This window comes from Pantherophis guttatus, chromosome 1, assembly GCF_059756535.1.
Source record: "Pantherophis guttatus breed Tessera chromosome 1, ASM5975653v1, whole genome shotgun sequence".
NCBI lineage: Eukaryota > Metazoa > Chordata > Lepidosauria > Squamata > Colubridae > Pantherophis > Pantherophis guttatus.
Window position 1 is genome coordinate 322,438,358 of NC_142063.1, and position 26,217 is coordinate 322,464,574.

At 38.8% G+C, this 26,217-nt stretch overlaps 2 protein-coding genes across 2 annotated transcripts in view; one reads left to right on the forward strand and one right to left on the reverse strand.

Annotated features, from left to right (window-relative positions):
• Window positions 1–857: 857 nt before the first annotated feature.
• On the reverse strand, window positions 858–9,307 carry PBK (PDZ binding kinase). The gene is made up of 8 exons (XM_034421198.3): window positions 9,209–9,307; window positions 8,583–8,657; window positions 7,631–7,727; window positions 6,847–6,989; window positions 6,066–6,235; window positions 5,834–5,963; window positions 4,236–4,409; window positions 858–1,526 (listed from the first exon to the last, which is right to left on the reverse strand). The coding sequence occupies exons 1-8, from the start codon at window positions 9,210–9,212 to the stop codon at window positions 1,321–1,323; spliced, it is 999 nt and encodes a 332-aa protein (XP_034277089.1). The 5' UTR covers window positions 9,213–9,307; the 3' UTR covers window positions 858–1,320.
• Window positions 9,308–13,273: 3,966 nt separating this feature from the next.
• Window positions 13,274–26,217, forward strand: part of SELENOI (selenoprotein I) — a 52,647-nt gene continuing 39,703 nt past the window's right edge. The window contains exon 1 of the mRNA XM_034421196.2: window positions 13,274–13,580. Coding sequence (XP_034277087.1) covers window positions 13,509–13,580 — 72 coding nt within the window. The 5' untranslated portion in view covers window positions 13,274–13,508. The remainder of the gene's footprint in view (window positions 13,581–26,217) is intronic.

Sequence of the window (26,217 nt, forward strand, 5' to 3'; positions counted from 1 at the left end):
TTTGATCTAACGTCAGTGCAATTCTTTATTTGGGAAACAAGTTAAAATGAACTCTTTATTAACTGATGCTGTCAATGTAGACAATGCAATTCCCATTACACTAAGGAAACTTGAGTTCCTATATATATAGCAACTGTTCTTGCAAATTAGGGCATCTGTTGGAACCCTGACAGCTACATTTCAAAGATATAAACATTTCTGAATCTGTATGCTGTAACTACAAAAGGCAAGACCTTCCATTAGTCCAAGAATTTATCTCTACCTTAATTTCTCAGTAATTCCAATAAAGTCTGGTTTTGCCCTTCACACAGAATTTGGATTTATATAAGGATTGACTCAGCTATGTATTACAGCATCGTACGGTTTGCACATAAACAAAAACGTGTATTTTGGATGCTTTGGTTCATATATAGGATGAAATGAAACAGTTTTGTTCTGGATACAGACCAAAACACTGTTCCAGGCATAAGTGAACTGGTGTGGGAGGTAAAAGAAAAAATTTAAGGGCCTTGGTGGCAGCTAAGAAAAGTCAAAAGAAAGGGAATGAAAGGCACTAGGAATATATTATTAGGAGCAGGACACCAGCACTATCTTACTTGCCCTGTGAAATCATTCCCGATTCTTCTGAATTCAGTTTGAGACCCGGATTAACAAAAGCATTCCAAGTTTTGTTCTGCTGTGCCAGCAAATCTGAAATGCAATCCAAATAATTGTTGGATTGCAGCCCCTGAAATACCACAAGAAATGTAGACCTTAGAAAATAACCCTAAGCATATTCCTCATTCCGCTCAACAGACCAAAACTGCTGCAAATGGTTAGGATCACTTTAAAAAGTTTTCAGTAATTTGGGCAATAGATAACATCGCTCAAAAGCAGTAATTTATTGCTGAGCATTTGGGGAAAAAAACATTTGACCTTTACATTATGTGTAGCCATTTTCTGAATGAACAGCAAATTCTCATGCTATGAATACTAGGTCTGAGTAACATTCAGTTGATGTAATTTACCTAGAACACAACAGAAGTTGGAGGACTTGATCACTTCCAACCAAATCATTTATATTAATACTAAATTAGTCATCCTTATCTACATGTTCTCAAAGCAGCTTATCAATAAGAAAACAAAAGGTACTGTTTGAAATAATTTATGTGACCTAAAAAAAATAATCTGGCAATTTTAAATAGTTTAAAACAGCCACTTAATCTTAAATACATTTGAACTCGAAACTAAGTATTGAATATTCTCATGTAACAAAACTACAAACATTTCTAGAAGAGTACGGAGAAGCTGCCATATGGTGCCGGAGTCAATTTGGGTTGGCTAATGTATGAACTCTTCCGACTCCAAAACATCCAAAATTTGTGCTGCTGCAGGACGGTGTCTTGGATCTTCCATAGTACACAAGGAGAAAAGCTCAACAGCTCTTTGATATGAAGGGCCCAACTCTTCCATATTGAGGGGTGGCCGGGTTCCAAGCACTGCATAATAGGCATCATCATCAAAGTCATCTTCATCAAAAGAAGCATCTAGAATTACATGAGAAATGGGTCAAAAGCCATTTTCAAGAAGCCATCACAAATTGCTAAGAGAAAATAATTATATTCAACATTCAAACTAGCCCAGAAACAGTACTGATTGCTGATTTCCTGGTGAGTGGTGTTTGGGTCTCCTCTTGATCAGAGAGCTCTCCTAAATTAAATTTACCGTATTTTTCAGACAATAAGACGCACTAAGATTTCGAAGAGGTAAGTAAAAAAAAAAATTTTTTTTTTTTTTGCCCTCCCCAGCCCCAAGGAGCACTCTGCAGGCCTCCCAAACCCTCTGCGCACCCTGTTTTTCACAAAAATGGGATGAGCAGGGCGGGGCTTCAGGAGGCCAAAAATGGCTGTATTCCGTGTATAAAATGCACCAACATTTCCACCCTCTTTTAGGGGAAAAAAGTGCCTCTTATGCTCCGAAAAATATGGTATATAGTTGCCCATTTCATTAAAGGCAACTCTGGGCGGCGCACAATAGATAAAAATTGAATATAAATATATGAAAATGTAATATTCTAACAATCCCAAATTCAGTCAAGTGGAGGGGAAATTTAAAAATGGCCCCCTCAACAATGGAGCCAATCTCGCCAAGTTTCCAGTTCTGTGGAAGCCCCACACCTAGTCACATAACCAAGTCTTGAGGGCCTTACAAAATTTCAAAAGGGATGCAGTCAATCTAATTTTAGGAGGAAGGATGTTCCATAAGGCGGGCATCTCCTGGGACCCACCAAATGTGGATCCCTGGTTGATGGTATCTATGCCATGCCTTCTTTGCAAAATCTGATGGGGCAAGCTGATGTATGTGGGGAAAGGTGGTCCTTCAGATAGCCTGGCCCCATGTCATGAAGAGTTTTAAAATTTAAAATTAGCGCCATGAATCAGACCTGGAGGCAAACTGACAACCAGTGTGGCTTGTAGAGCAGAGGTAAAACATGCACTGTTCTATGAGCTTTCTGTGCCAATGCATTCTGTACCGTTTGAAGCTTCTGTATGCTCTTCAAGAGCAGCCCCATGCAGAGCACATTGTAGTAGTCCAATCTTGAGATAACTGGGGAATAAGTGACTAAGTACATCCTGCTGATCCAGAAATGAGTGCTAGTTGGCACAAAGACAAAGCTGTGCAAAGGCCCTCCTACTTGTGACAGCCACCTGCTCTCATTAATCTTACAGGATTCTTGTGTAAGTAAAATGAAATTCAGATGGATAATCTTGAGCTTTTATCAAAAAAAGGCAATAAGTGCAAATCTGATTTTAATAGGAATCTTTCTGGACATTAAGAACAAGGTCCTCTTAAAGATGCTTTCACTTACTAAAGTAGTTGTCATGGACACAGAACTGGGTATTTCCCCATGTTCCTTCCAATTACATTCAGTTTCTAAGAGAACTTCCCTTTTTAGTCAAGTCCCAAAGGTGCTTTTCAAATGGCAACTGGAATTTCTTAGGGTTTTTTTCTTGAAAATTTCTAATCCAAGAAGTTTCTTTAGTTCTGACTGAATGATGGGGAATAAAAGAATTTATATTTTTTGCATCTGGTCATTATTACTCTGAAGATGGTTGTTAGCTGGGATTAATTGAAGCCACTTGAGGATTTATCTATACCCTCAGGGTCACTTGAATCAGAATACAAATGGATGCGAAACCATCTTGGGACTGCTGAAAGGACTCTTGTTGTAAACAAGAGATAAGTGGTGGAGATAGGTGTCATATTCCTCCCTTCTGTTGAGAAGGCTGTTCGATTTTAAAATACCGTAGATGGCCTGTTTGACCCCTCTTTTAAGCCAGTAGTCTTCTCTGCCTAGAATGTGGACTTTGCTGTCTTCAAAAAAGTGATCTTTGTGCTTTCAAATGCAGATGGAGTGCTGAATCTTGTCCTAATGGGACAAGCAGTCCATCTGCATCTGAAAGTATAAGGGTCATTTTTTTGAAGACAGCAAAGTCCACATTCTGGGCAGAGAAGACCACTGGTTTAAGAGAGGTAAACTGCTGACTCTTGTCCCAATGGGACAAGCAGTCCATCTGCATTTGAAGAGTGATAACAACCTGATTGCAAAGAATATAAATCCTTCTATTCCCCACCATCCAGTCAGAGCTGAAGAAGCTTCTCGGATGAGAAGTGAAATGTCTTCAAATAAAAACAAGAAAGTCTAGTTGCCTCTTGGAAAGGGACAACCATGACCTGGATGACTGAGAATCTCCATAGCCATTTACACGTTTATATTATTTTTGTTGTTATTATTCTTGATTGCCAAGTTGACAGAAAGGCAGACTATAAATTGTAGTAAATGAAACTTAAAATATTTTGGAAGACTACAGTATCATTTCCACATTTCCTTACATTCTTTTTAAAAAATTCAATGCTGGATTATACTTCTAACATATTTGGCCTAGGTCCAATGCCTGAAATCACCCCAAGATTTGGTTCAGCAGCTAACTTCAGCAAATTCACTGATTGAGCAATTTGAGCAGGTAGCTCTGTTGTCCCATTTCGTTTTTCCCTGAAGGTCAAATTGGCCACTTTTATATGGATATAAAAAGAAGGTTCTGCTAAATGTAACACATTCTGCATCCCACAACTTATGCATTTCACCTATTCCAATGATGTCATTGCTATGTGAATGCAGACCTGAGACTAAAATAAAAAATAAAATTAAGTTACCCCACCATCCCACTTGCCAAATCAAGAATATTTAGACGCACCATCATCATCCTCTCCAAGCAGATTCAGGTGAGGTATGGAAAGTGTCATCATCTCCCACAAAGTCAGACCAAATGAAAAGATGTCAGCTTTGTCAGTGATAATACCATCTTTTTCTAGAGCTTCTTTGGGTTTCCAGGGCTCAGTGCCAATGTACTCAGCTTCTGGATCACTCACTAAACAAAAACAAATTATAGTTACAAATCAAATTCAGGGTTTAGTGAAATTCTCTCAAGAAGCAAAGATAAACAGCTGTAAAAACCAAGGAAAAGAAAGTCAAGAGCAGTTAATGTCATAGTAATCATTATGAAAAGAATCTGAATCCTTTCATTTCTAAAATTCCTTAAAGGCAAGCAATTTGGTAAAATCTTGATAGTCACAACCGTGATGAGCAAGAGTTCTAATTTATTTATCCAACTAATTTATAAAACTGCCCAATGCACAAGCAAGTGATTGGAGGAAATTCTGTAGCATGTACAACTCTATTCCCAGTACTGTACAGGTTTTCATATCCATCCAAATACTTCCAAAGGAATCTTGTACAGCCACATTCTATTGCATTCCTTTTCCACATGACAAGTAAATTAGAACACTAGAATGAGAATTTCTCTTCCTGCTTCCTGTAAAGATCTATGTGCCCCAGCAGTTGGTAGCAGCCAAGAAAAGGGATTTTGGCACTGGGAAACAAGAGAAATATTACAATCCCAGTTCCTCAATTTACATAGAATATTTATTTTACATTCTTGTCCTGAAAGAACTGCATTGTTTTGAGTCCATTTTTTGCTTTTCTAGTTTAAGAACTTGAGAAACCTCAGAGAATCAATATTCAAAAATATTTCTATATCAGCTGGATACCCATGCTTCACTACGAAACTATCTGATCGGGCTTGATAAATCGACACAGCTTGAAAATTAATGAGTAGTTACGATTGGCCTCTCCTCTCCCCTTCTCTCCCTCAGCCTTGCCACACAGAGGCCTCCCGTATTCTATCCCCTGGTTGCTGCTGTGAAAGTAAAACTGAAAGTGAAACTCCTCTCCTCTGCTTGTGTTTTGCATTTGGAACAGATTTCTTTTCAGATGGGGAGGGGGAGTAGAACTTAGCATCAGAACGTGTTAATCATAATATAGGAAGTATTAATACTCTGATGGTCATTTTGAAAAATCCTTTCTTAGTGAGCACCTAGAAGCCAAGAGGAACATACATGGCAAATTTCAAGTATGTAGGCTTTACGGTTCTGGAGATTTCGTGATTATGGTGTGAATGGTTTTCACTTTTATATATATAGATTTCACACATAGATAAACTCAAGTATTTTGCTTTCCCTTCAGGTATAAGAAATATACATGAAATGGGCACAGCAGCTCTGGTTTATTTCCAAATGAGGGTGGCCAAATTGTTTATTGTCCATTGTAAAACAGATCACAAAAGCAGCTCTGACTCTAACAACATAATTCCTTTGAGGATTCAGCAGTGTGGCAAGAAGGTTGACTGATGACCATCATAGCAAATTTCCCAATATAGTACACAGTACACAGATATAAGAACTGAAGCTGATTTTCAGTGAAAGAAAATAAAGGAACACTAAATATTCAACATACCCATCATATTTTCATCTAGAGGCAAGGAGACACCCACATCACAAATCTTTATTGATTCAAAGTCACCTTTAATGACAACATTAGAAGATTTTATGTCACCATGAAGCAATTTCTTGTCATTGTGAAGATACTGAAAATCAAAAGAGAAGGGTATTGTAAGCTTTACTGTTTTGGTTTTGATCAGCCCTTGAAGGTTCACATTTAAGTGTCATATTCAATTTATTCAGCCTACCTTCAAGCCTCTTGCCATGTGCAATGCAACTTTGAGAATGGTGGCAGCTGGAAAAGGTTTCTTGTGTTTTTCATTTCTTTCTTCAATCAAGTCATTCAGGGACTTCTCCCCACCATATTCCATAGCAAGACACATACTTCCATCCTTGGCTTCAGCAAATGCACGAAACCCTTCAAAACACATACTTAGCATTTGTCAGTGTCCCCAGGGGCAACCTTCCATTTATTATATTATTCCCAGGGTAATTCAAACTTTAAATTGGGCCAGGATACTTTTTATAATTCTCCAAATATTTTTCAGTCTAAGTATTTATTCTTAAATAATGCTGAAGGAGCTTCAAAAAAGCTCCCATGGTACCTAAGAAAGGCTAATCAAACAATAGGATGATCCAATCTGGATTGGTCACCAGGACCAGAGGTTTAGTCTTCCAAGTTTTTGGACTCGTGCTGGAACCCATCCTCAGGGAACTTCTCTCTACTGGAATGTGTGTTTTGGGTTAGTCTATAAGTAGTATTTATGTGGTGCTTGTTCCAAAGTCTGAAAGCTCAGAAGACTAAACCTCTAATCCTGGTGACTGGCCCAGATTGATCCTGCAACATTATTCTGGGACATGTATATTTGCCTTCATTCGTAGTAGGACTTGTCATTTACATCAGTACAGTTTGCTTATGTCTACTTGAGGACATTTCTCTATATTTAGCGAGCTGGAGCCATGGAAACATCAACTAAAAAGGCTCACAAATATGAATAAGTATCTTCCACTTTCCCCACTTAATCTTACCCACAATGTTTGGGTGATGAAGGTTTTGTAGAATACTAGCTTCTTCATTCAGTCTCTTTTGATAAATACTTTGCTGGCTGGAATTACATTTGGTATTTATTTTTTTCACAGCCCAGGGAGAGCAAGACATCCCTCTGGGAGACCTAGAAAAAAAGGACTTTAGGTAAAAATGTGGGTTTAAATAAACTAAGCTGCTAAGAGTGCTGTATATGAAATACCATTTCCATTATTTTAGCATAGTTCAGACAGCAATCAGCAACCATTGCTGAGAATTAGGTCTCAGTCCCTATGTGAAGCACTTTGGCATTTTTTACCTGCCAAATAAATCAGACATTTTAAAATAGCTTTCCTTTGATAGTTCAACTTTCAGAAAGCAAATCATCTGTTCTTTTCTGAGCCCCCAGTATCATTATGAAATTTAAAAATTAAAAACAGGATACATTTCTCCACCCATTACTACCAAAGCCAATTCTATTATCTGGTTCAATAACAATAATTAATTTATACCTCTGTCTCATAATATCTAAACTTCTCTTAATGAGCTATCCCAGGATAAGAGTTTATAACAAATAACAAGCAGAAAGCAGGAATAACTCAGACTATCATATCAGAGATGCAGAAGACAATTTGACGCTTCAGATAAATCCAGATTTACTATGCTTGTAACAACCAATTAGTAGGCTCTGAATTAAATCACTCATTTTTTCCAACTTTGCTAAATGACCTATGTGGTGATGTTTTAGAAATCTCAATATGTTGGAATACACCAATTAAGATAACATACCGTTTCATAAGATAAACATTGACACCAGTTCCATATCCCAGTTTTCGCATGAAGGGAGAAGCTGGAATAGATAGTGTAGATGAAGAAGTACTTTGTCCTATATTGAAAAACACATGCTGTTTATGGTATATGACATAATTTTTATTATAATTGCAAGAAAGGTTTGTCTAACTCAGTAACCAAGATATGACTTTATCAAGTGTTTCTTGCACAATCTGATGAAAACTCTTTGAATTTTTTATATGTTGAGATGTCATAGTGCTTTTCTCTCTCTTTAGGGATGCGCTGAAGGATCTGTCCTATAGCTTTGTTTTGTTTTGTTTTTTAAGAAACCTATTTCAATTTCAACTATATATCAGGCAATTTGGACTCTTCAAATTCACTATCATGAAGCAGAGTGATTCATAAAATGGTGGCTATGGAAACATGATCATATACATAAAAAAGTTATTCTCTCCCAAATATGAAAACATTTATATTTAAAAATAAATTATACTAAAACCTTTTAACTGCTACATTTGAATAAGAAGCATTTAAGAGTATTTAGAGAAAGTTTACAAATTTATTCCCTCCCCAAATCCATCACTCTCATGTTTTAGAATAAACATTCATTGCATCCTCCTCTGCCAACAGCCATATGTGTTGCTGGTGGGAACTAAGTTACCACTTTCTTGCAGACATTTTGTGCCATAGATTTTCCCCCAGTACAAATCAGTTTCAGCACTTCACTTATGCAAAGGGAAATATTGTGTGCCAAGAGCTACATTCACCTTTAAGTCATGTACTGCCATATTTTTCCAACACAAAAATCTTGCTCTGAATCTAAAAGATTTTTACCCAACTTTTCCTAATACGTTTGATCGCTTATAACTAGAAATCGATCAATTTATAAAGTTAAATTAACCAAAGGCTCTCAAGTTTCCCCCATTATCTTCACTAAGAACAGCCTCACCGGATCTCCTCCTTGTTCCGTCTAGTTTACTAGGAGTCTTGAAAGCAGCTTCCGCAGCCATGGCTAAGGATGTCTCTGCAGGAAAAAGTGGGGAAATTTTTCAAATGTAATTCAAAGAACTGGAAACCTGCTCAATGCACAAATGCGGATTAAAGCAGATGTCTGTCACTCGCCTGCTGAAGTTTGCTTAGGGAGCCTCGAAGTAAAATTAGTTCTGCATTAATAGTAAGAAACAGTATAAAATATATCAAATAACTTAATAACTTAAGGGTCTGCAGATTGGAGAAAGCAGCGGTTAAGCGAGATGCTCCCTCGTCTTAGACCAGTGCTTCTCAACCTTGGAAGCTTGAAGATGGGTGGACTTCAACTCCCAGAATCCCCCAGCCAGCAGCGCTGGCTGGGGGATTCTGGGAGTTGAAGTCCACCCATCTTCAAGCTACCAAGATTGAGAAACACTGTCTTAGACCGTTAAGAGTCAGAGTCTCCCTCTTCCCAAAAAGGAGCATCCAATTGAGCGCGTGCAGAAGCCCAGGCTTTCACGGCAGACAACGCAGGGTAAGAGACAGGGATAAAAAAAAAAAATCTCACGGGAGAAGACGCGCCACCGTTAACGAGAAGACACTCACCCATACAATTCACCCTCAACCACTGCGGCAGTTTCCGCCACCGTTTGAATCTCTGCTGGCGCTTGCGTAAACAGAACGTTAAGCGGGGGCGGGGCAAAGCGGAACGGACCAATTGGAGGTACGGGACACGCAGCGGGCGAATTCGAGGCGTGGCTAGATTCTCTTCTCTTGGGGGCAGCCGGCGCGTTCTCGGAAAAGGAGTCACCGGCGGAACGAGAAGCTGGATTTCAGCAGCAGATGGAGTGGACTGATGGGCCGGAAGATTACTGTCCTAGATTTTTTTTTATTATTATTATCCTAGAACAGTTACGGGTTGCTAACGGAGACGGATCAAGAAAGGACCAGGACTAGGAAAACAAATCTCATTATGATTTTGAGCTGGTTTACTCACTACAACCGAGCTAAATAGCTTTATTGGTGAGATGGGCGGCATATAAAATAATAAATGGCAGTACCAATTAGGCCTCAGTCCCTATGTGAAGCACTTTGGGCATTTTTTTACCTGCCAAATAAATCAGACATTTTAAAATAGCTTTCCTTTGATAGTTCAACTTTCAGAAAGCAAATAATCTGTTCTTTTCTGAGCCTCCAGTATCATTATGAAATTTAAAAATTAAAAACGGGATACATTTCTCCACCCCTTACTACCAAAGCCAATTCTATTATCTGGTTCAATAACAATAATTAATTTATACCTCTGTCTCATAATATCTAAACTTCTCTTAATGAGCTATCCCAGGATAACAGAGTTTATAACAAATAACAAGCAGAAATAGATAATAAATAATAAAAATTAAAAAATAGATTTTTTTTTATTATCCTAGAACAGTTACAGGTTGCTAACGGAGACGGATCAAGAAAGCACCAGGAATAGGAAAACAAATCTCATGATTTTGGGCTGGTTTACTCACTACAACCGAGCTAAATAGCTTTATTGGTGAGATGGGCGACATATAAAATAGTAAATGGCAGTACCAATTTGAAAAGGCTAAGGGGAGAAAGACGGGTTAATATTTGCATGAGACACCCCCACCCCAGTGCCAAGGTTATTGGCTGGAATGGGAAGTCTAAAAAAACACGGAAGGAGCATCAAACACTACCACTATTCTTCAAAGCACCTGAGGGTAGAACAAGAAGCAATGGGTGGAAACTAATCAAAGAGAGAAGCACTTTAGAACTAAGGAGATATTTCCTGACAGTTAGAACTATTAATCAGTGGAACAACTTGCCTGCAGAAGTTGTGAATGCCCCAACACTGCAAATTTTTAAGAAGATGTTGGATAACCATTTGTCTGAAGTGATGTAGAGTTTCCTGCCTGGCCAGGGGGTTGGACTAGAAGACCTCCAAGGTCCTTTCCAACTCTGTTATTCTATGTCAAACCACATCCATGAAATCCTCAGGGGTGATGGAGAGTCAATGTCATACATAGCTGTATTGTATGTCCACTGTAATAAATGATTTACATTCTTAGTGTCTAGTTTGAATTAGCAAATCATTCAGTAGATCCAGTTAAATCTGGCAGTCAGAATGTTTGAAAGTATACTATCATAAGTGTATTAATTCTGACCACCTGAAGTAGTAATAGGTTGAATCTGATGTTGGTGAGTGGGCATGGCCAGGGAGTGATGATCCTGTCTGCCGGCCACCAGTTTAACACCCCTGCCCTATACCATTTCGGTCAAATAGCTATCTAACCTCTTCTTGAAAAAGTTTAGTGTTGGAGCACCCAGTTCTGGAAGCAAGTCATTCCACTGATTGTTCTCACTGCCAGAAAATTTCTCCTTAATTCTAGATTGGATCTCTCTTTAATAATTTTCCACACATTACTTCTTGTCCTGCTCTGAGGTGCTTTGGAGAATAGGTTGACCCACTCTTCTCTGTGACAGTCCTTCAAGTATTGGAAAATTGCTATCATGTCACTCCTGGTCCTTCTTTTTGTTAGACATATCTAGTTCCCACAACTATTCATTGTATGGTTTAGCAACCAGATCTCTTATCTTTGAGGCTCTTCATTCTTTTTAAAGTTTCAACATCTTTTTTGCACTGTGGTGACCAGAACTGGACCAGGGGTGGTATTCACTTACCCTCACTACCAGTTCGCAAATGGGAGTGCGCACATGCGCAGAGCATCAAAAACGGGATATGATGACATCCAGGTGGGTGGGCGGAGCCTCCCGCAGCTGCTACCGGTTTGCCCAAACTAGATAGAACCGGCTGAATAGCACCACTAAACTGGACACAATATTCCAAGTGTGGTCTTACCAGTGCTGTATAAAGCAGTGCTTTGGCACTTCACTGATTTTGACACTATTCCTCTATTGATGCAGCCTAAGACAACATTGGCTTTTTTGGCAGCTGCAGCACACTTCTGGCTCACATTTAAGTGATTGTCCACCAGGACACCTAGATCCCTCTGTCACTACCATTGAGCCAGGTACTATCTATTCTATACCTGTGCATTTTATTTTTCTTGCCTAAATGTAAGACCTTACCTTTCTCATTGGTGAATTGAATTTTGTTCAATAGGGCCCAGTATTCAAGTCTATCTAAATGCTTCTGTACCTTGAGCCTATCTTGTGTTGACTATTCCCACCAGCTTGGTATTGTCTGCAAATTTGATAAATTCCTCTTCTAACATCCCCCCCCCCAAATCATTTATTAAGATGTTGAAGAATACTGGACCAGTAGAAGCAGAATTAGATTGTTAGACATTTTGTCTAGCAACACAAACATGTTCATTTCTACCCACAATATTTAATCCTACCATCTATGCAGTTTTGGGCTCAAGTCACAGGATAATACACTGAGTCACAAGTCAACTGATACAATAGCAGATTTTATGAAGCCAACTTGTGCAGTTAACAGTTCATTATAAAATTGTCTTTTCAGTAAAAGAAACATTAGTTAATTATAGTGTACATTTCCAACGTTCAGTCAGCCTATTAGGATCATGCAGACACAAACTCCCACAAACACCATGCGGATACTATAATTATAGGAAATGAAGGATTCCCATTAAAAAAAAACCTGAAGTGGGTTCAATTACTGTACTGTAGAGCAAAAACGCAAAAATTGGGTCTCATGCTTGTAGGAAGAAATATCCTTCTGGGTTCAGCTCCAAGTGGGGAAAAAGACACTAGAAACATGGAGACTGCTTGGAAAGATGGTTTAATGGTGGACAGGATCACATGGTTTGAGTTCCTGAACAGAAAAGTGGCGATATGCTGTGAGTCCCCAGGTATTATGTCCTCTCTGGCTTTGAACTTCCCGGGGCCCAGAAAGAATATTCTGATTGGTTGTCAGACTCCCAGGGGGTAGGGGGTCTTAGCTAGCCTTGCTGGCTGATGTAATCTTCCCAGATGCCATGTGGTGAGTTTCTGTTGCTAAATGGGTCCTATTGTGTTGCAGATGATGGTCCATTGACAAAGACTGAGTTTCTGCCTCTGGCCCACTGACAAAGGGTGGGGGAAGGAAGGTGGGAGCTACTTTGTCTTTAAAACATGCTTCTCCATTTCTCATACAGGGAAACATAATATTCTGCCTTTTTAATATTTCCTAAAATATTTCATTCTTCTAGGAAAGGGATGGGTGCTAACTTCCTACATGCTCTTATTAGCCTATCAACAAATCCGCATATAATAGTGTTCGGTGGACCAATTAGATGTTTTGAGGAATCTAGGCAGAACAGGTGGGAAAGACTGCGCTTATCAGGAAGTGAACGAGGAAACGGGGAAGGGGTAGAAAAAGTCAGGAATGTATTCAGTTGCAAATACATTCGAGGAATAAAGACAATACTTTGAAGGTGCCTTCCAAACCTATGATTTTATGATATAAACCGCCCAATAAATACAATTTTCAAATCCCAGCGGTACAGCGAAAGCAGGCTACTTTTCAAAAAGAAGCGCAGAAGGCGGCTGGAAGGGGAATGACCCCTGCCTGACACACAGCCAGCGCCACAACCAATCCCAGCTCCTCAGCTTCATCCGAGATGGCGGCACGCCGGGGAGGGGAGAGAGAGGGAGGGGGAGGGGGAAAGAGACATTCGGTGACGTCACGGATGGGCTGATCTGGAGCTGCTACGCGGGAGGAGGAGCAGCGAAGTACGGAATCCGGCGAGGGGTTGGAGCGGGGTGGGGGTGGGGGGAGTTCCTCCTCTTCCCCTGTTATTCTCGAAGCCGGGCAGAACGAGCGTACAGTGTGTCTCTTATGCGGGCGGCGCTCCTGCTCCCTGTGTAGCCTCGCGTGGGAAAGGTAGGCGAGACGGACTGGGCCCCCTTTTCTGCATAGCGGATCCATCTGATGTCGCTGCTAACCATGGCCGGTTATGACTACGTGAGCCCCGAGCAGCTCGCCGGCTTCGATAACTACAAGGTGAGACGATGGGCTTCCTCGGGCTTTTCCCGAAGGAGGGAAAGAGCTGCTGGGGTTGCGGGGAAAGGAGACGCCCTGAGCTGCTGGAAGGCGACGGGAGGTATCTCTCAAGGGAGACACGCGATGCTTGGATAGCTCAGCCGCGGCTCAGCAGCAGCAGCAGCTTCTTTTACATGCGGGAAGCAGCCGTGCCCAGTCAGTACTGGTCTTTCCTCCACTCGCCGGATGAATTAGCCTACAATTCCCATTGCCGCTAACTCGAAGGGTGAGAGGAGCGAGGCTGATGGGAATTGTAGTCCACCTTGGACCAAGGGCCGCTGTTTGGAATAAAGGAGGCCTTTTTCTGGCTGAAAATTTGGGGGGTGGGGGGTGTATTATGGCACAAGACGGTATTTGGGGTGTCTCCACCTGCCCATCCCCCTGGATCATTTCAGAGCCGTGACTCAGAGTTAGTAAAGATACATCTGTGGCATGCCTGCATTTATTTATTTTTTAATTCTGTGTTTTGCCCATTATGCTTGCCAAGAAGCTGCTTTTGAGGCTTTAAGCTTGTGAATAAATCCCTTTGCACACAGATGTGCTTTCACTGTATGGCTGTGTAATATTTTCTCTATTATCTTTTGGAAACTGTGAGAATGGAATATGGGCATGAGAAAAAATGATATAATTTCGACTCTTATGATATCCATGAATTATAAACTGAGTCTTCTTCCTAGAATATAGGGACAAAAGGGAAGTAGGATCCAGTAGCTAGTTGCCAGGTACCGTAATCTCTGCTTCTTGCAAATTCCCAAGATAAACTATGACAGTGGGAATACTTTAACTCTACTGGTGACTTTGCTTATTGCTTTTTAGCCATGTCATGTAGAGTTCAATCACAAAGCTAAGTCTTTTCAATAGATTGTCTTTGACTACTACCACATAGAAACACAGAAAGCAGAAAAATACCAAGTGATCCATTGAGACTGCCCTTTGAGTTTGTTTTTGTTTTTTGTTTTCTTTATGTATATGTATGAAGAGCTGCACTTCTTTTTACTTTTGCAGATTTTGAGGTTTCCTCAACATATAAAATCCTTTCTTTTCCTTCTCTGAAAAGGAACTTCTCCCTACAAAATTAATGGCCCACCTTCCTCAAATTGTATTGAAGGGAAAGATTTGGGAAATTGCTGCTGCTTGTGTTTTATCATCATTGTGTAAACTTGCTGGGTTTTCTACTTGGATGGCTAGCCCTCTTAACTACCAGTTGTTTACAGAATACAGAATAACAAGAGTTGGAAAGAACCTGTAAGGTCATCTAGTCCAACCCCCTGCTCAAACAGGAGACCCTATACCCATGATGGTGAACCTATGGCACGCGTGCCTGAGGTGGCACACAGAGCCATCTTTCCAGGCATGCGAGCTGTCACCCAACTCACCTGCAGCTGCGCATGCATGCGCACCACAGCTGTTATTCGGGCCTCCGGTGTGCATGAGACCAATTCAGGGGACCCAGCTGGTCTTCGGAGCTCTCGTGCAAAAACTGCATGCATGCACAGATGGTGCGATTGTGCACACAGCACACTGGGGAGCTGCGTGAAAGCCACATGCATGCACAGATGGTGTGGATGCGCACGCAGTGCATGGGGGTGCGCAAAAGCGATATGCATGTGCAGATGGTGCGGTTGTACGCACAGTGCATGGAAGAGTCGCGCATTAGCATGGATAGCACGCAAGCGCGTGAAGCGTGTACCTGTTCGGCACTCGGTGAGTAAAAGGTTCACCACCAGTGCCCTATACCATTGCTGACAAGTGATTGTGCAGTCTCTTCTTGAAAGCTTCCAGTGATGAAGCACCCATAACTTCTGAAGGCAAGCTGTTCCACTGGTTGATTGTTCTCACTGTCAGAAAATTTCTTCTTATTTCTAAGTTGAATCTCTCCTTGTTCAGTTTCTATCCATTGTTCTTTATCTGGCCTTTGGAAAACAGACGTTTAATAACCATTAAGTGTATAAATTTAATAACCATAAATTCAATAACCATTGAAGTTATGACAGCACGAGAAAAGTTATTAAAATTTAGCTTCAAAGTTACGACTCCTGCACACCAACACCCCGTGATCACGTGATTGCATTTTGGAAACTTGACAGCTAGCTTCCATTTATGACTGGTTGTAGCATCCCATAGTCACATGACAACAATTTGTGACTTTCAAATTGTGTTTCTGGCAAAAAGGCCATTCAGGAGAATGAATTTGCTTAACTACAGGTGATTCAGTTAATGGGCACACAATTAGTTTAATGACCATGGTGGATTATTTTATGACCATCCTAAAAATGGTTGTGAAATCAAGTCAAGTTACATGGTGACTCATTTAATGATTGCAATGACTTCTGATGGAAATCACAGGCTCAACTGCAGTCATTAAATAAGGACTACTTGTACTGCTCCCTAAAATTCTCATGGAATATCAGATTTTTTCATTTTAATCTTGGCCTTAATCTGAAGGAGTGTGCAGAACAACCCTTTTGCATTATAATTCTTCTCTTTGGACCATATTTATCCTTTTCTGCATCTTGCTGCATGTGAAATTTAATGATTTTATATGTACATTATACTGAACTTTCATTTGTTTAATCTGGGTTTATTATTGGCAGGGCCAGCACAGCATGATAATTATAAACTGTAATTTCATGACAGTGTCTGGGTTCACATTCAAAATACACTGCTAAAACCAGCTAAATGCATGAATTAGCACAATGCATGAATGCAGCCAATAGCTCACATTTCCTTTCTCTAATAAAAGTTGAACTGCTAAAACCTGTCTCAGCAGGTGGCAGCATTTTCTGACTATCTGAATTGGGAAGCTATGTGGAGTCAAGTTTGATTAGTACTTTTGGAAATACTGGGGGTATAAACTATATTGAACAATTTTAAAAATATCCTACGAGATTGATTATGTACCATCTAGTCAGTGTCTACACTCAGCTATTACACAGATCTTTTCCATGACAATTTTAGAAGAAGCCAGTAGCAATTCCATCTCTAAATTACTTGGAAAAAAAAATGGGTGTGCTCTTGAAATCGCCAATACTTGACTTGGAGAAGATATTAATTCTTACTCTGCTGAACCTTCCTTTATGGAACTGCCAAGAGATATTTATGTTCCAACCACATGATTGTGTATGTTGCACAATTATCATTTTTCAGAAATTGTAGATTTGTGATATTAATTTTGTAGCTTAATGAGGGATCTGAATTACTTGAGTTACTCTTGAGCTTAAGGGAATAATGTGAGCGCTCAGGAAATCATGTGAGAAAATTCTCTTTGCCTAATAGGTGGAGCTATGCTTGCAAAAATGGTGGGGGTTGGAGGTGCCCCACACGCCCCACACCTGCTTACCTTAGGACTGCCGCAGCCAGGCGTCCCACAGCGTCATGCCATGAGCAGCTGCACCGGCACGACGAGCTTCACGGTGTCCTGGCACAAGCGGCTCCATTGGCACAATGAGCCTCGCAGCATCCTTCCAAGAGTGGCTCCACTGGCGCAACAAGACCCGAGCTCCAGTGTCCCAGCAGCAGCAGGACCAGCAGGCAGCGAGGGTGGAGGCTGGGGCGCACTGAAAGCTTGGCCTGTTGTGGCCGCAAGGACACTGGAGCTCGGGTCTTGTCATGCCAGTTGGACAGAGGACGGGGCCGGCGATAGCAGTGCTCCCACTCCCGTCGGCCCCTGCATTCGCCACCTCCTGCAAGTCAAAAAATGAGACCTCCCCAAAAATAATCCCGAGTGCTTATTTCAGCCCCCCCCCCCAAAGAAGGCCAGGTCTTCTTTTTGGGGGAAACAGTACTTCAAGGAGAAATTCAAAAAATTACCCCAAATTTTTAGGGCAGGGGTCCCCAACAAGTGAGCCGTGAGGTGTTTGCAACCGGGCTGTGGAAATGTCTTCTCCTTGCTCATGGTTCCCGTGGTAGAATTGAGGGAATTTAAAAGGACTAAGAGATGCCTAAACCACCACTGGCAAAAGACTATTGAACAGAAGCTAGAGACACTATTGGAGTCTACTTTATGGCAGTAAGAGTGGTGAAACATAACTATTTCTACACCCTTATTGCATCTGTGGGTCTGTGGACAATCGCCCAATAGCCCTGTTTATTTTGATTGATTGATTTGTCAAGAACAGATTAGGTAATATATATATAAGTATATACATGAATTGAATACATTAAATAGATACAAATAGAGGTAACATTAGGACAGGGACGGTAGGCACGCTGGTGCTCTTATGCACGCCCTGGTCCCTCCTCAGACTTTAGGGTTGCTAGGAGGAATATTCTGCACACCCAGCAGACAATCCAGTCCAGCAAGTTGGACACACTTCAGGGTCTGTCAACCAAGGAATGTCAGCTGGCAGGGACCAGACAATTTCCTTTCTCTCCTGCTCTTTTGAACATCCTTCCTTTGGAGATGCCCCTCTTAAAAACTTTAAAAACCTGGCTGTCTGCCATGGCATCTGTTTTTGGTTTTATTCATGGCAATTTTCTCAGATGCTGCACACACACCTATATATTGTATTGTTTTAATTATACAATTAAAACACAAGCACCTTTTAGATACAACACAAACACCTCTTCATTCACAGTTTAGCAAATTGTGTGCTTCAAGTGGAACAAGTGAAGGTTGTTTCTGGTTTCTTTCACTGAATAAGCCAGAGGCCCTGATTTGCTGAATAAACATAGAACAATGTGCTTAGCTATGAATAAGCATTATTGTAATCTTCCACACAACTATGGTATGGTTTACCATGATGCATACCTGCAGTTGAAAAGCCTGATGAAATATGTTTGAAACCTTTAATTTTAAATGTTAAATATAAAGAACTTAATCATACCAACTTAAATTTGTTTTGCTGTTAAGTTGGATTTCTTTCCTTATTTTTATGTTTTGTGAAATAGCCAAAGAAATAAAATATATGAGTAATACGTTACAGTAAATAGAAATGAGATGACTTAAAACTTGAGTAAAAACAGGCGGTCAACAAAAGAGGCATTCCTTTCCAGTTTTACTGAATTTGGAAGGAAGCCTTCCAATAATTAAACTATGCTTATTTTATAGTCTTGGATCACAATAAAAATGCCATGTTTTTATTTTAAATCACAGAAATAGTAATATGACTGGATGTACTAATGTACTGTAAGGGGCAAAAACTTTGATCTACATGATAAAACTGAGCAGATGATTGAGTAAATTGTGAAATTGCTAATATATCCAGGGATTTTGAAAAGGGTACCTCTCAAACCAAATGCTAAAAAAACCTATGGTCAAATTTTTGAATTGTCTACAATATGTCATAAAAATAAGTGCCACACACAGGGTATACTCACTATTCTCAGGAACCAGCAAGAAGTGCTTTATCTAAATCATTCTCCAGGAGTGTGTTTCCAGGAGTGGCAATAACACTGCTTAGCCTTACTGCATTTCCTACCACACGTTAAAAAAAAAAAAAGCAACACTTACAGCAATCTCTCTCTAAAAATTCCTGGTTTTGCCCCCCAGGACTAACCAGTTCATGATTTTTGTGCTTATTAAAGTAGATTCCTGAAATCAGCCACAGGTTTGAAAATCTTTAAATGACTCTCTGCCCATTTTCAGTAATAATTGAAAACACCTGGAAATATTTTTTTTTGTAAATATTTTTTTATTTTTTTCAAACATAAACATAAAATATAACTTTCAAGAACAGAGTCTCGATCCAGTCATAGTTGGTTACCACGCTTACATTTCTTTAACAAACTCCATTCACAATTTCCCATTACATCTTTTATAGATAAAAATTCAAAACATAAAAGAACAAATTTAGCATCTTCATCTAAACAAATCCATTATATCAATACAATTTTAATTTCAAATTAACTTTAGCTCATTTTTATATCTGTATATCAATCCTGATTATATCTTGTTCTTCTTCACCTTGTATCTTTTATTATCAATATCAAAATAATTTTTGACAATATTCTAACTTCTTATTCTAATTATTTACCTTACAATTTTATCACCACAAATCTTAATTTCAAATTGAGTACAAGTCCATTTTTATTACACTTTATAAAACAAAATTCTATCTAATTCTTAATCTCTTGACTCTTTTCCTCGAATCTTAATATCTTAAACTTTATCAATTTATCTTTGATTTTATCCCACTTATCATCTATTACACTTTTCATGTTACACAGGTTTATCACAAAAACATGTTTTATTTAAACTAATTTCCAGCATATTTTCTTCCATACCTCCCTCTATTGTTTGGCTGTTTTCCAGCATATTATGTTTGGCTGATTCCCAGCATAGTCTCCTCCAGAGCACCAACTATTTTTGGCTAATTTCCAGTATAGTCTCCTCCACGTCTACCACCATTATTGGCTGATTTCCAGCATATTATGTTTGGCTGATTTCCAGTATAGTCTCCTCCTAAACTCCCTCCATCGTTTGACTGATTTCCAGCATAATCTCCAACTCTCCTCCTATTTGCTTGGCTAATTTGCAGCATTTTATTGGCTGATTTCCAGCATATTATGTTTGGCTGATTTCCAGAATAGTCCCCTCCAGGGTTCCCACTCTTGTTTGGCTGATTTCCAGCATAGTCTCCTCCAACTCTCCTATAAATGTTTGGCTGATTTCCAGCATTTGAACTAGTTTCCAACGTATTTCCTCTGAGTCTCAAGCTCTTATCTAGTTGGTATCCATCCCTCTTATTTTAATTTTCTCTTACAATATGATTATCTATTTTGTGTCAGTTTCCCAGCATGCTCTTTCAAATTAATTTTCAATATATTTCATAATAATTATCATTTCCAGCATATATTAAATTAAATCACAATTTGTTGCTAAAATCTGTGTATCTTATAGTTTGTTCAATAAAACCTTAGTCAAGCGTAATCACCAATCTAGCATTTGTTTGCAAATTAAAATTAAAACATATTACATCAAGCAGTAAATTTTCTTAAAGTTATTTCACATTAATATATATTCTTCTTTATTGTTTATAACCACCTATATATCATCCTCTATTTAGTTGCCATCTCTTATTTTCTATTTTTATTACTCCAAAAACCCTCTTGTTTTTATCCAAAAATCATATATACCTTTAGGCTTTTAAACTTTACATTTCAATTTAATTACATTTAAATTTATCTACTTTATTTCTTCCTTCTCTTCCTTTATCTGTCCATAAATGTTCCATTTTGAAGTTCATCTGTTCAAATTAAAAAATTCTGTATGCCTCTTTAATGCTTTATAATGTCTGTTCCATGTGTGATGCATCAACTTCCTGTCTTTTGATCCTACGCCACACCTAATTTTTTTTGCTAAACTTGTTAATTTCCATTGTCAAATGTCCAAAATATTCCTTCTTTCTTCTTAAAATCATCCAGGACAGATTAGGGATCTCCAAATTCCATAGATCTAATGTTATTTTCAAAGTAATCCAAGGTAAAAAGCCATTTAAAATGTTTCTTTTCCAAACGGAAAGGGAAATCACTTCAATCCACTCTCCTGCTTTGTCACCGCAGACTCCATGGCAATTATGTAGCCATCCGTCTTTCTTTCTTCATTAGCTTCATTAACTTTCAAAGATGTAAACTCCCAGAGATACATTTCTCCAATCCACTCCAAATAAAAGAAAAGTCACTTTTCTAAGTTGTTAAAAGCTAATTGTTCCAAGCCAAATTTACTAAAGCAAGGTCTGTCTTGGGTCTTTATTTCCATTTTTTCCCCTTTTAATCTTCAAGCCCCACAGATCTGTAGCCGCTATTTAAAGTTTGGGGTTTTATTTTTTTAAAGAAAATCCAAATAATCATGTTGTTTTGCCTGGGTTGGTATCACTCACCCGGCTTCGAGATACTCGCTCTTTTTTCTTCTTCTCTCCTGCATGATCTCTGCTGCGGCTTTGTGGCAGCCGCCATGGCTGCCTACCCCCAACGCCGACTTCAAGGATTCCCTCTCGCCTCCAAGGAACTTGCCTGTTCCTCTTGGCACACCGAGGTACTCCTCTTCACCCCCCCATCCCTGCAAGATGGCGGTCGGTCCGAAGACTGATCGGACAGTGGTTTGTCAGTCAGGGTTTTCACGGGCTCATTAGAGCCTGCTATTTCCCCGACTGTGGCACCGCGGCTCCAGACCGGAAGTTGAAAACGCCTGAAAAGATTGAATAGTTCATTCAGGAGGAAAAACAGGATATGCCAAAACTAGATCTTTTGGTACACAAGCTTGCATACTTGTATCTCCCAACAACCTTCTTAGTTCACTGTATCTTCCTTACTCTGCATAATTGTCTGTATCTCTATATATAAAAGCGAAAACCACTCATGCATTAATCATGAAATCTCCAGAACTGTAAAGCCTACAAACTTGAAATTTGCTATGTATATTCCTCTTGGCTTCTAGGTGCTCACTAAGAAAGGATTTTTCGAAATGACCATCAGAGCATTAGTATTTCCTATATTATTGTAACAAGCTCTGATGCTAATTAGTTAGACGTTCTACTCCCCCTCCCAACTTGAAAATAACTCTGGAGAGAATGGGATAGCATAGGACAGGCTTCTTATTTATTTATGTATTTGTTAGTCCAATTTATATGCCAGCCTTCTCCATAGACTCAGGGCAGCTTACAATGCATTATAGCAATAGCCTGCATACTTTTTTGTATATACTTGCTTATTAGGGCTTTCGCCCCCCCTAAGCATGTGGTTCTATACAAAGTTGGCTTATTGCCCCCACAATCCAGGACCTCATTTTACCTACCTTAGAAAGGATGGAAGGCCGAGTCAACCTTGAGCCTGGTGAGATTTGAACTTGCACTAGTTGCAGGCAGCTGGCAGCTAAGTGCTAGCACTTAACAGCACTTCAGTCCACTGCACCACAGAGACTCTCTTATGGAGAGAAGGGGCTAGAAAGCCTGAGGGAGAGAAGGGGATAGGATAGGGAAGGATTCAAGTTGTAAGTGTCAATTTATCAAGCTCGATCACATAGTTTCATAGCGAAGCACAGGGATCCAGCTAGTACTCACATATATTCAAATTTTAAGTTATGACTATAATTCATTGAATAGTAGTCAAGAAAAGATATATTGTCAACAAATGGTTTTAAATTAAGGACTACAAGTAAAGGAAACTGCTTTGAAGTAACTCAGTATGTCTTTCTTGGGAGATGGAGCCTGATATTCTTGAGTTTTCTCCTAGTCTTGCAATAACCTCTAAATCAAACTATTAGGCCTTCTGCTTCAGTGGTCTCTGCGCTAGCAACTTCAAACAGGAGTCTTTTGTAGTCTTATAATGCTAAGGAATGAAGTTGAGCCCTTTCTTTAAGCTGATTTCCTTTACAGCCTGAACCAGACAAATAGCTAAAATCCACTTTGGAATTATTTTTTGAAAAATATGTGAAGTTTAAAAATAAATACTGTAAAATGTATGGCAGGAGGATGTTAAGAAAATTAACATACAGAATCAAAGCGGTTGAAACAACCAAATCAATCATCCAACCAAACATACAACAGTCAGTTCTGTAACTTTGATCTAGGAAGTTGGCATTTACCATGCATATTTCAGTTGGATAAAGTGATAGATTATAGGTAAAGTCTTCCCCTCTCAACTATTGTCCTGAAGCAATATACTGCATATATAATCAAAATCTCTGGACTGCTTGTCTTTGTCTTTATTCTTTAACTAGCCTCATCTCTATGCATAATCATGAAAACAAAACAACATTTAGTATCCAATTTCCAAGTGTCTACATTCATTCAATTCATTCAAACAGATGTGGAAAGTGGTTATTTGAGGAAGGTGGCTCAATAGCATGTTATCTTGGAAATTCTAGGAATGTGGACTGTAAATTAGAGAATATCTCCCAGTTGTTTACATCTTTAAGTAAGAAATCCTAAAATGCCAGTAACTATATGGGATTTTCTTAGGTCACTCAGAGTTTATACATACTGAATTTATTTCTGGCTTCTAAAAAATACTAAATTATTTAGCCTTGTGATTGTTTTTTGAGGTGGTTAATATTGAATATTATGTTGTATTTAGGTAGCACCATCAATGTATATTGCATTCTGCATTAGTATTACAAGCAGTTTGCCATGAGACAATTTTGCAATATTGCTGTGTTTAAAGTCAGTCAATGTATATTTTTTAGTTAGATGTGGATGATAGCTACAAATCTCCATTACTTCATGATCAGTTCACTATTAGGTTGAGATTAACTTGTTTTGATTTTAAATATTTTCTGATTAAGATGCACCCCAATAGGATCTTAAATAACATGTGAGGAGGACAGAGAGATTAATGAAAAATGGACAGAGTTGAGGCCTTCTTAAAGTTATATAATATTTTCATTTTTGCCCCCTGGCAAACTCCTAAATATATATATATATATATATATATATAAAATCACAGCCATTTGCACAGGTTGCAAGGTCCCAAACAAACAAACAAACAAAATCACTGCTTTATGCACAGGTTGAGCCATAATTTGGCTTCCCAGGAAAATTGAAAGAAGGAGAATATACTTCTGAGAATATACATCATATATATCATTTCATGTGTTTTTCACTATCCATGCACTGTGTTGAATATTAGCTATAAGTATGGAGAACAATGCAGGCACTGCGAGGGATTGGACATTTGATTTGGTGTTTGAGAAAGTGCATTGAATAGCTTCATTTACAAGTGGAATGCTGGCATGCCTAGAGATTGGATGGAGCATAGTATTTCCAATAAGCGTGAAGTCCCAAGAAGGACCTTTTCACCCATGGAGTCATGTTTACATTGTATTAGTTATTCTGACCTAACTTCAGTTAAACAAAGGAACAGCCACCTGTGCAACTGCTTTTCATCAGCCCTGGTCAGTTGTGTTGCTGTTGCTTTTCTGGAAATTCCTTTGAATGTTTTAGAAGGACCCTGTTAGAATCAAGAGAAGTCTCATCTACTCTAGCATTTATAGATAGTCCTCGGCTTATAATCATTTGTTTAGTTGCAATGGCATTGAAAAAAGTGACGTATGACCATTTAACAACTGTTTAAGCTATTTAAGCACTTAACAACTGTAGTAAGAAAGGTTACAAAACGGGACAAAACTCATTTAACAACTGTCTCGCTTAGCAATATAAATTTGGGGTTCAAATGTCATAAATCGAGCACTACTGGTATACATAATACATTTTGGGAATATGTAATTTGGAACATTCAATCCTCAAATCATGGTTTTAAAAGACAGGTTTATTTTATACTAATTTTCAGATGATGAATTTATACACTACAGTAATGTATTTTCTATGAAAAATGGAATGTAAATCGATTCAGTAGTCAATCAGAAGATCCCAAACAGGATCATTGCTCAATATGGTTTCAATACAGTCAAATCTCTGATTTGGGATTTGCAAAAAAATTAAAATGTTTTTGCTAAGGAGCTACTGATCCTTTTTTGTAGGAAATCTATATCTCACTGAATTAGATTGTTGGCTGGTCTACAGAGATTCAAAGATTTCACTTATTCAATGCACAGATGGCTCTTTACAGAGTGCAGACAAGTGCAGAGCTGTGAATGGCAGTTTCTGGATTTTGCCATTTGGCAGCAAGCTTTTTTTTTCTTTCTTGCGGACATGTTACTAGGTTAAATTGATCTACTGCAGATTAAAGAAAAATGCAAGGCTTTGCTCAGCCTGTTCTACTTGCATGCACTGGCTCCTCCTCATCTTTTTTCTTTTCGAAAGAAGTCATCAAATCTGTGCTGGGAGGATCTCTACATTTCTGAGTGCTGCTCGCATAGCTTCTAATCCTAACTTTAAACCATACTATTTCTTCCGGAATTTATGAATGAACTGAAGTCATATTTGAGGACCAGGATCCAAATCGATTAAAATCAGCCAGTAAAAGGAAAAATGTTGCTATGCTGTTTCATGCCATTCAGAGTTCCTTCTAATGTTACAAGTCTGATGTGAAAACACTTTTCTCAGTGATGGTCATAGTTCTTACTTCAGTGATTTTAGTAGGCTTGCTCAGAATTATATAATAGACCCAAGACATACATACATACATACATACATACATACATACATATATATATGTCATATGCAAAAAGATCAGGTCTTGAGAGTTTCAGATCTAGCTCAGGCAAACATGAAAAAAGAACAGGAGCTTGCTCAAGGAATGAATTTACATATCTCCTGCATATAGGCAGGGGATGTAATAGAATTATTGCTTATAGAGGTGGGGGGTTTTTTGCTTTCATTTTCTGATTAATTAAAATATCTATTAATGGTTTTTTTCTATTGTTGCTTTAAGAATAGATCATTGATCAAGATGACATATATGCTATTGTTTGGAGTGAAAGTTGAATACAAAAACAGATTTTCATTTTTGTGTCATTTTAAGAAAGTATTAGTTTTTATATTTTATATTTGTCTACCGATTAGTCAAACAAATTGATATTGCGTGCAGTAAATGCACTTATTGTTCATAAGAATACGTCTACCCCCATTCCAGTAAAAATTCTGAGTGGAATTGATTAGTATTTTGTGTGTATTTACACATACAAAAACACACATGTATGTATGTATGTATGTATATGCGTGTGTGTGTGTAGAGAGAGAGAGAGAGAGAGAGAAAGCAT

Excerpts from the sequence above, each read along its gene's own strand:
- PBK (XM_034421198.3), bottom strand. Across the intron at positions 4,410-5,833 it reads TCTAGATGAAAATATGATGG|TGAGTGATCCAGAAGCTGAG; the intron begins GTATGTTGAATA and ends GTTTTTGTTTAG. Across the intron at positions 1,527-4,235 it reads GCTTGGAGAGGATGATGATG|ATGCTTCTTTTGATGAAGAT; the intron begins GTGCGTCTAAAT and ends ATGTAATTCTAG.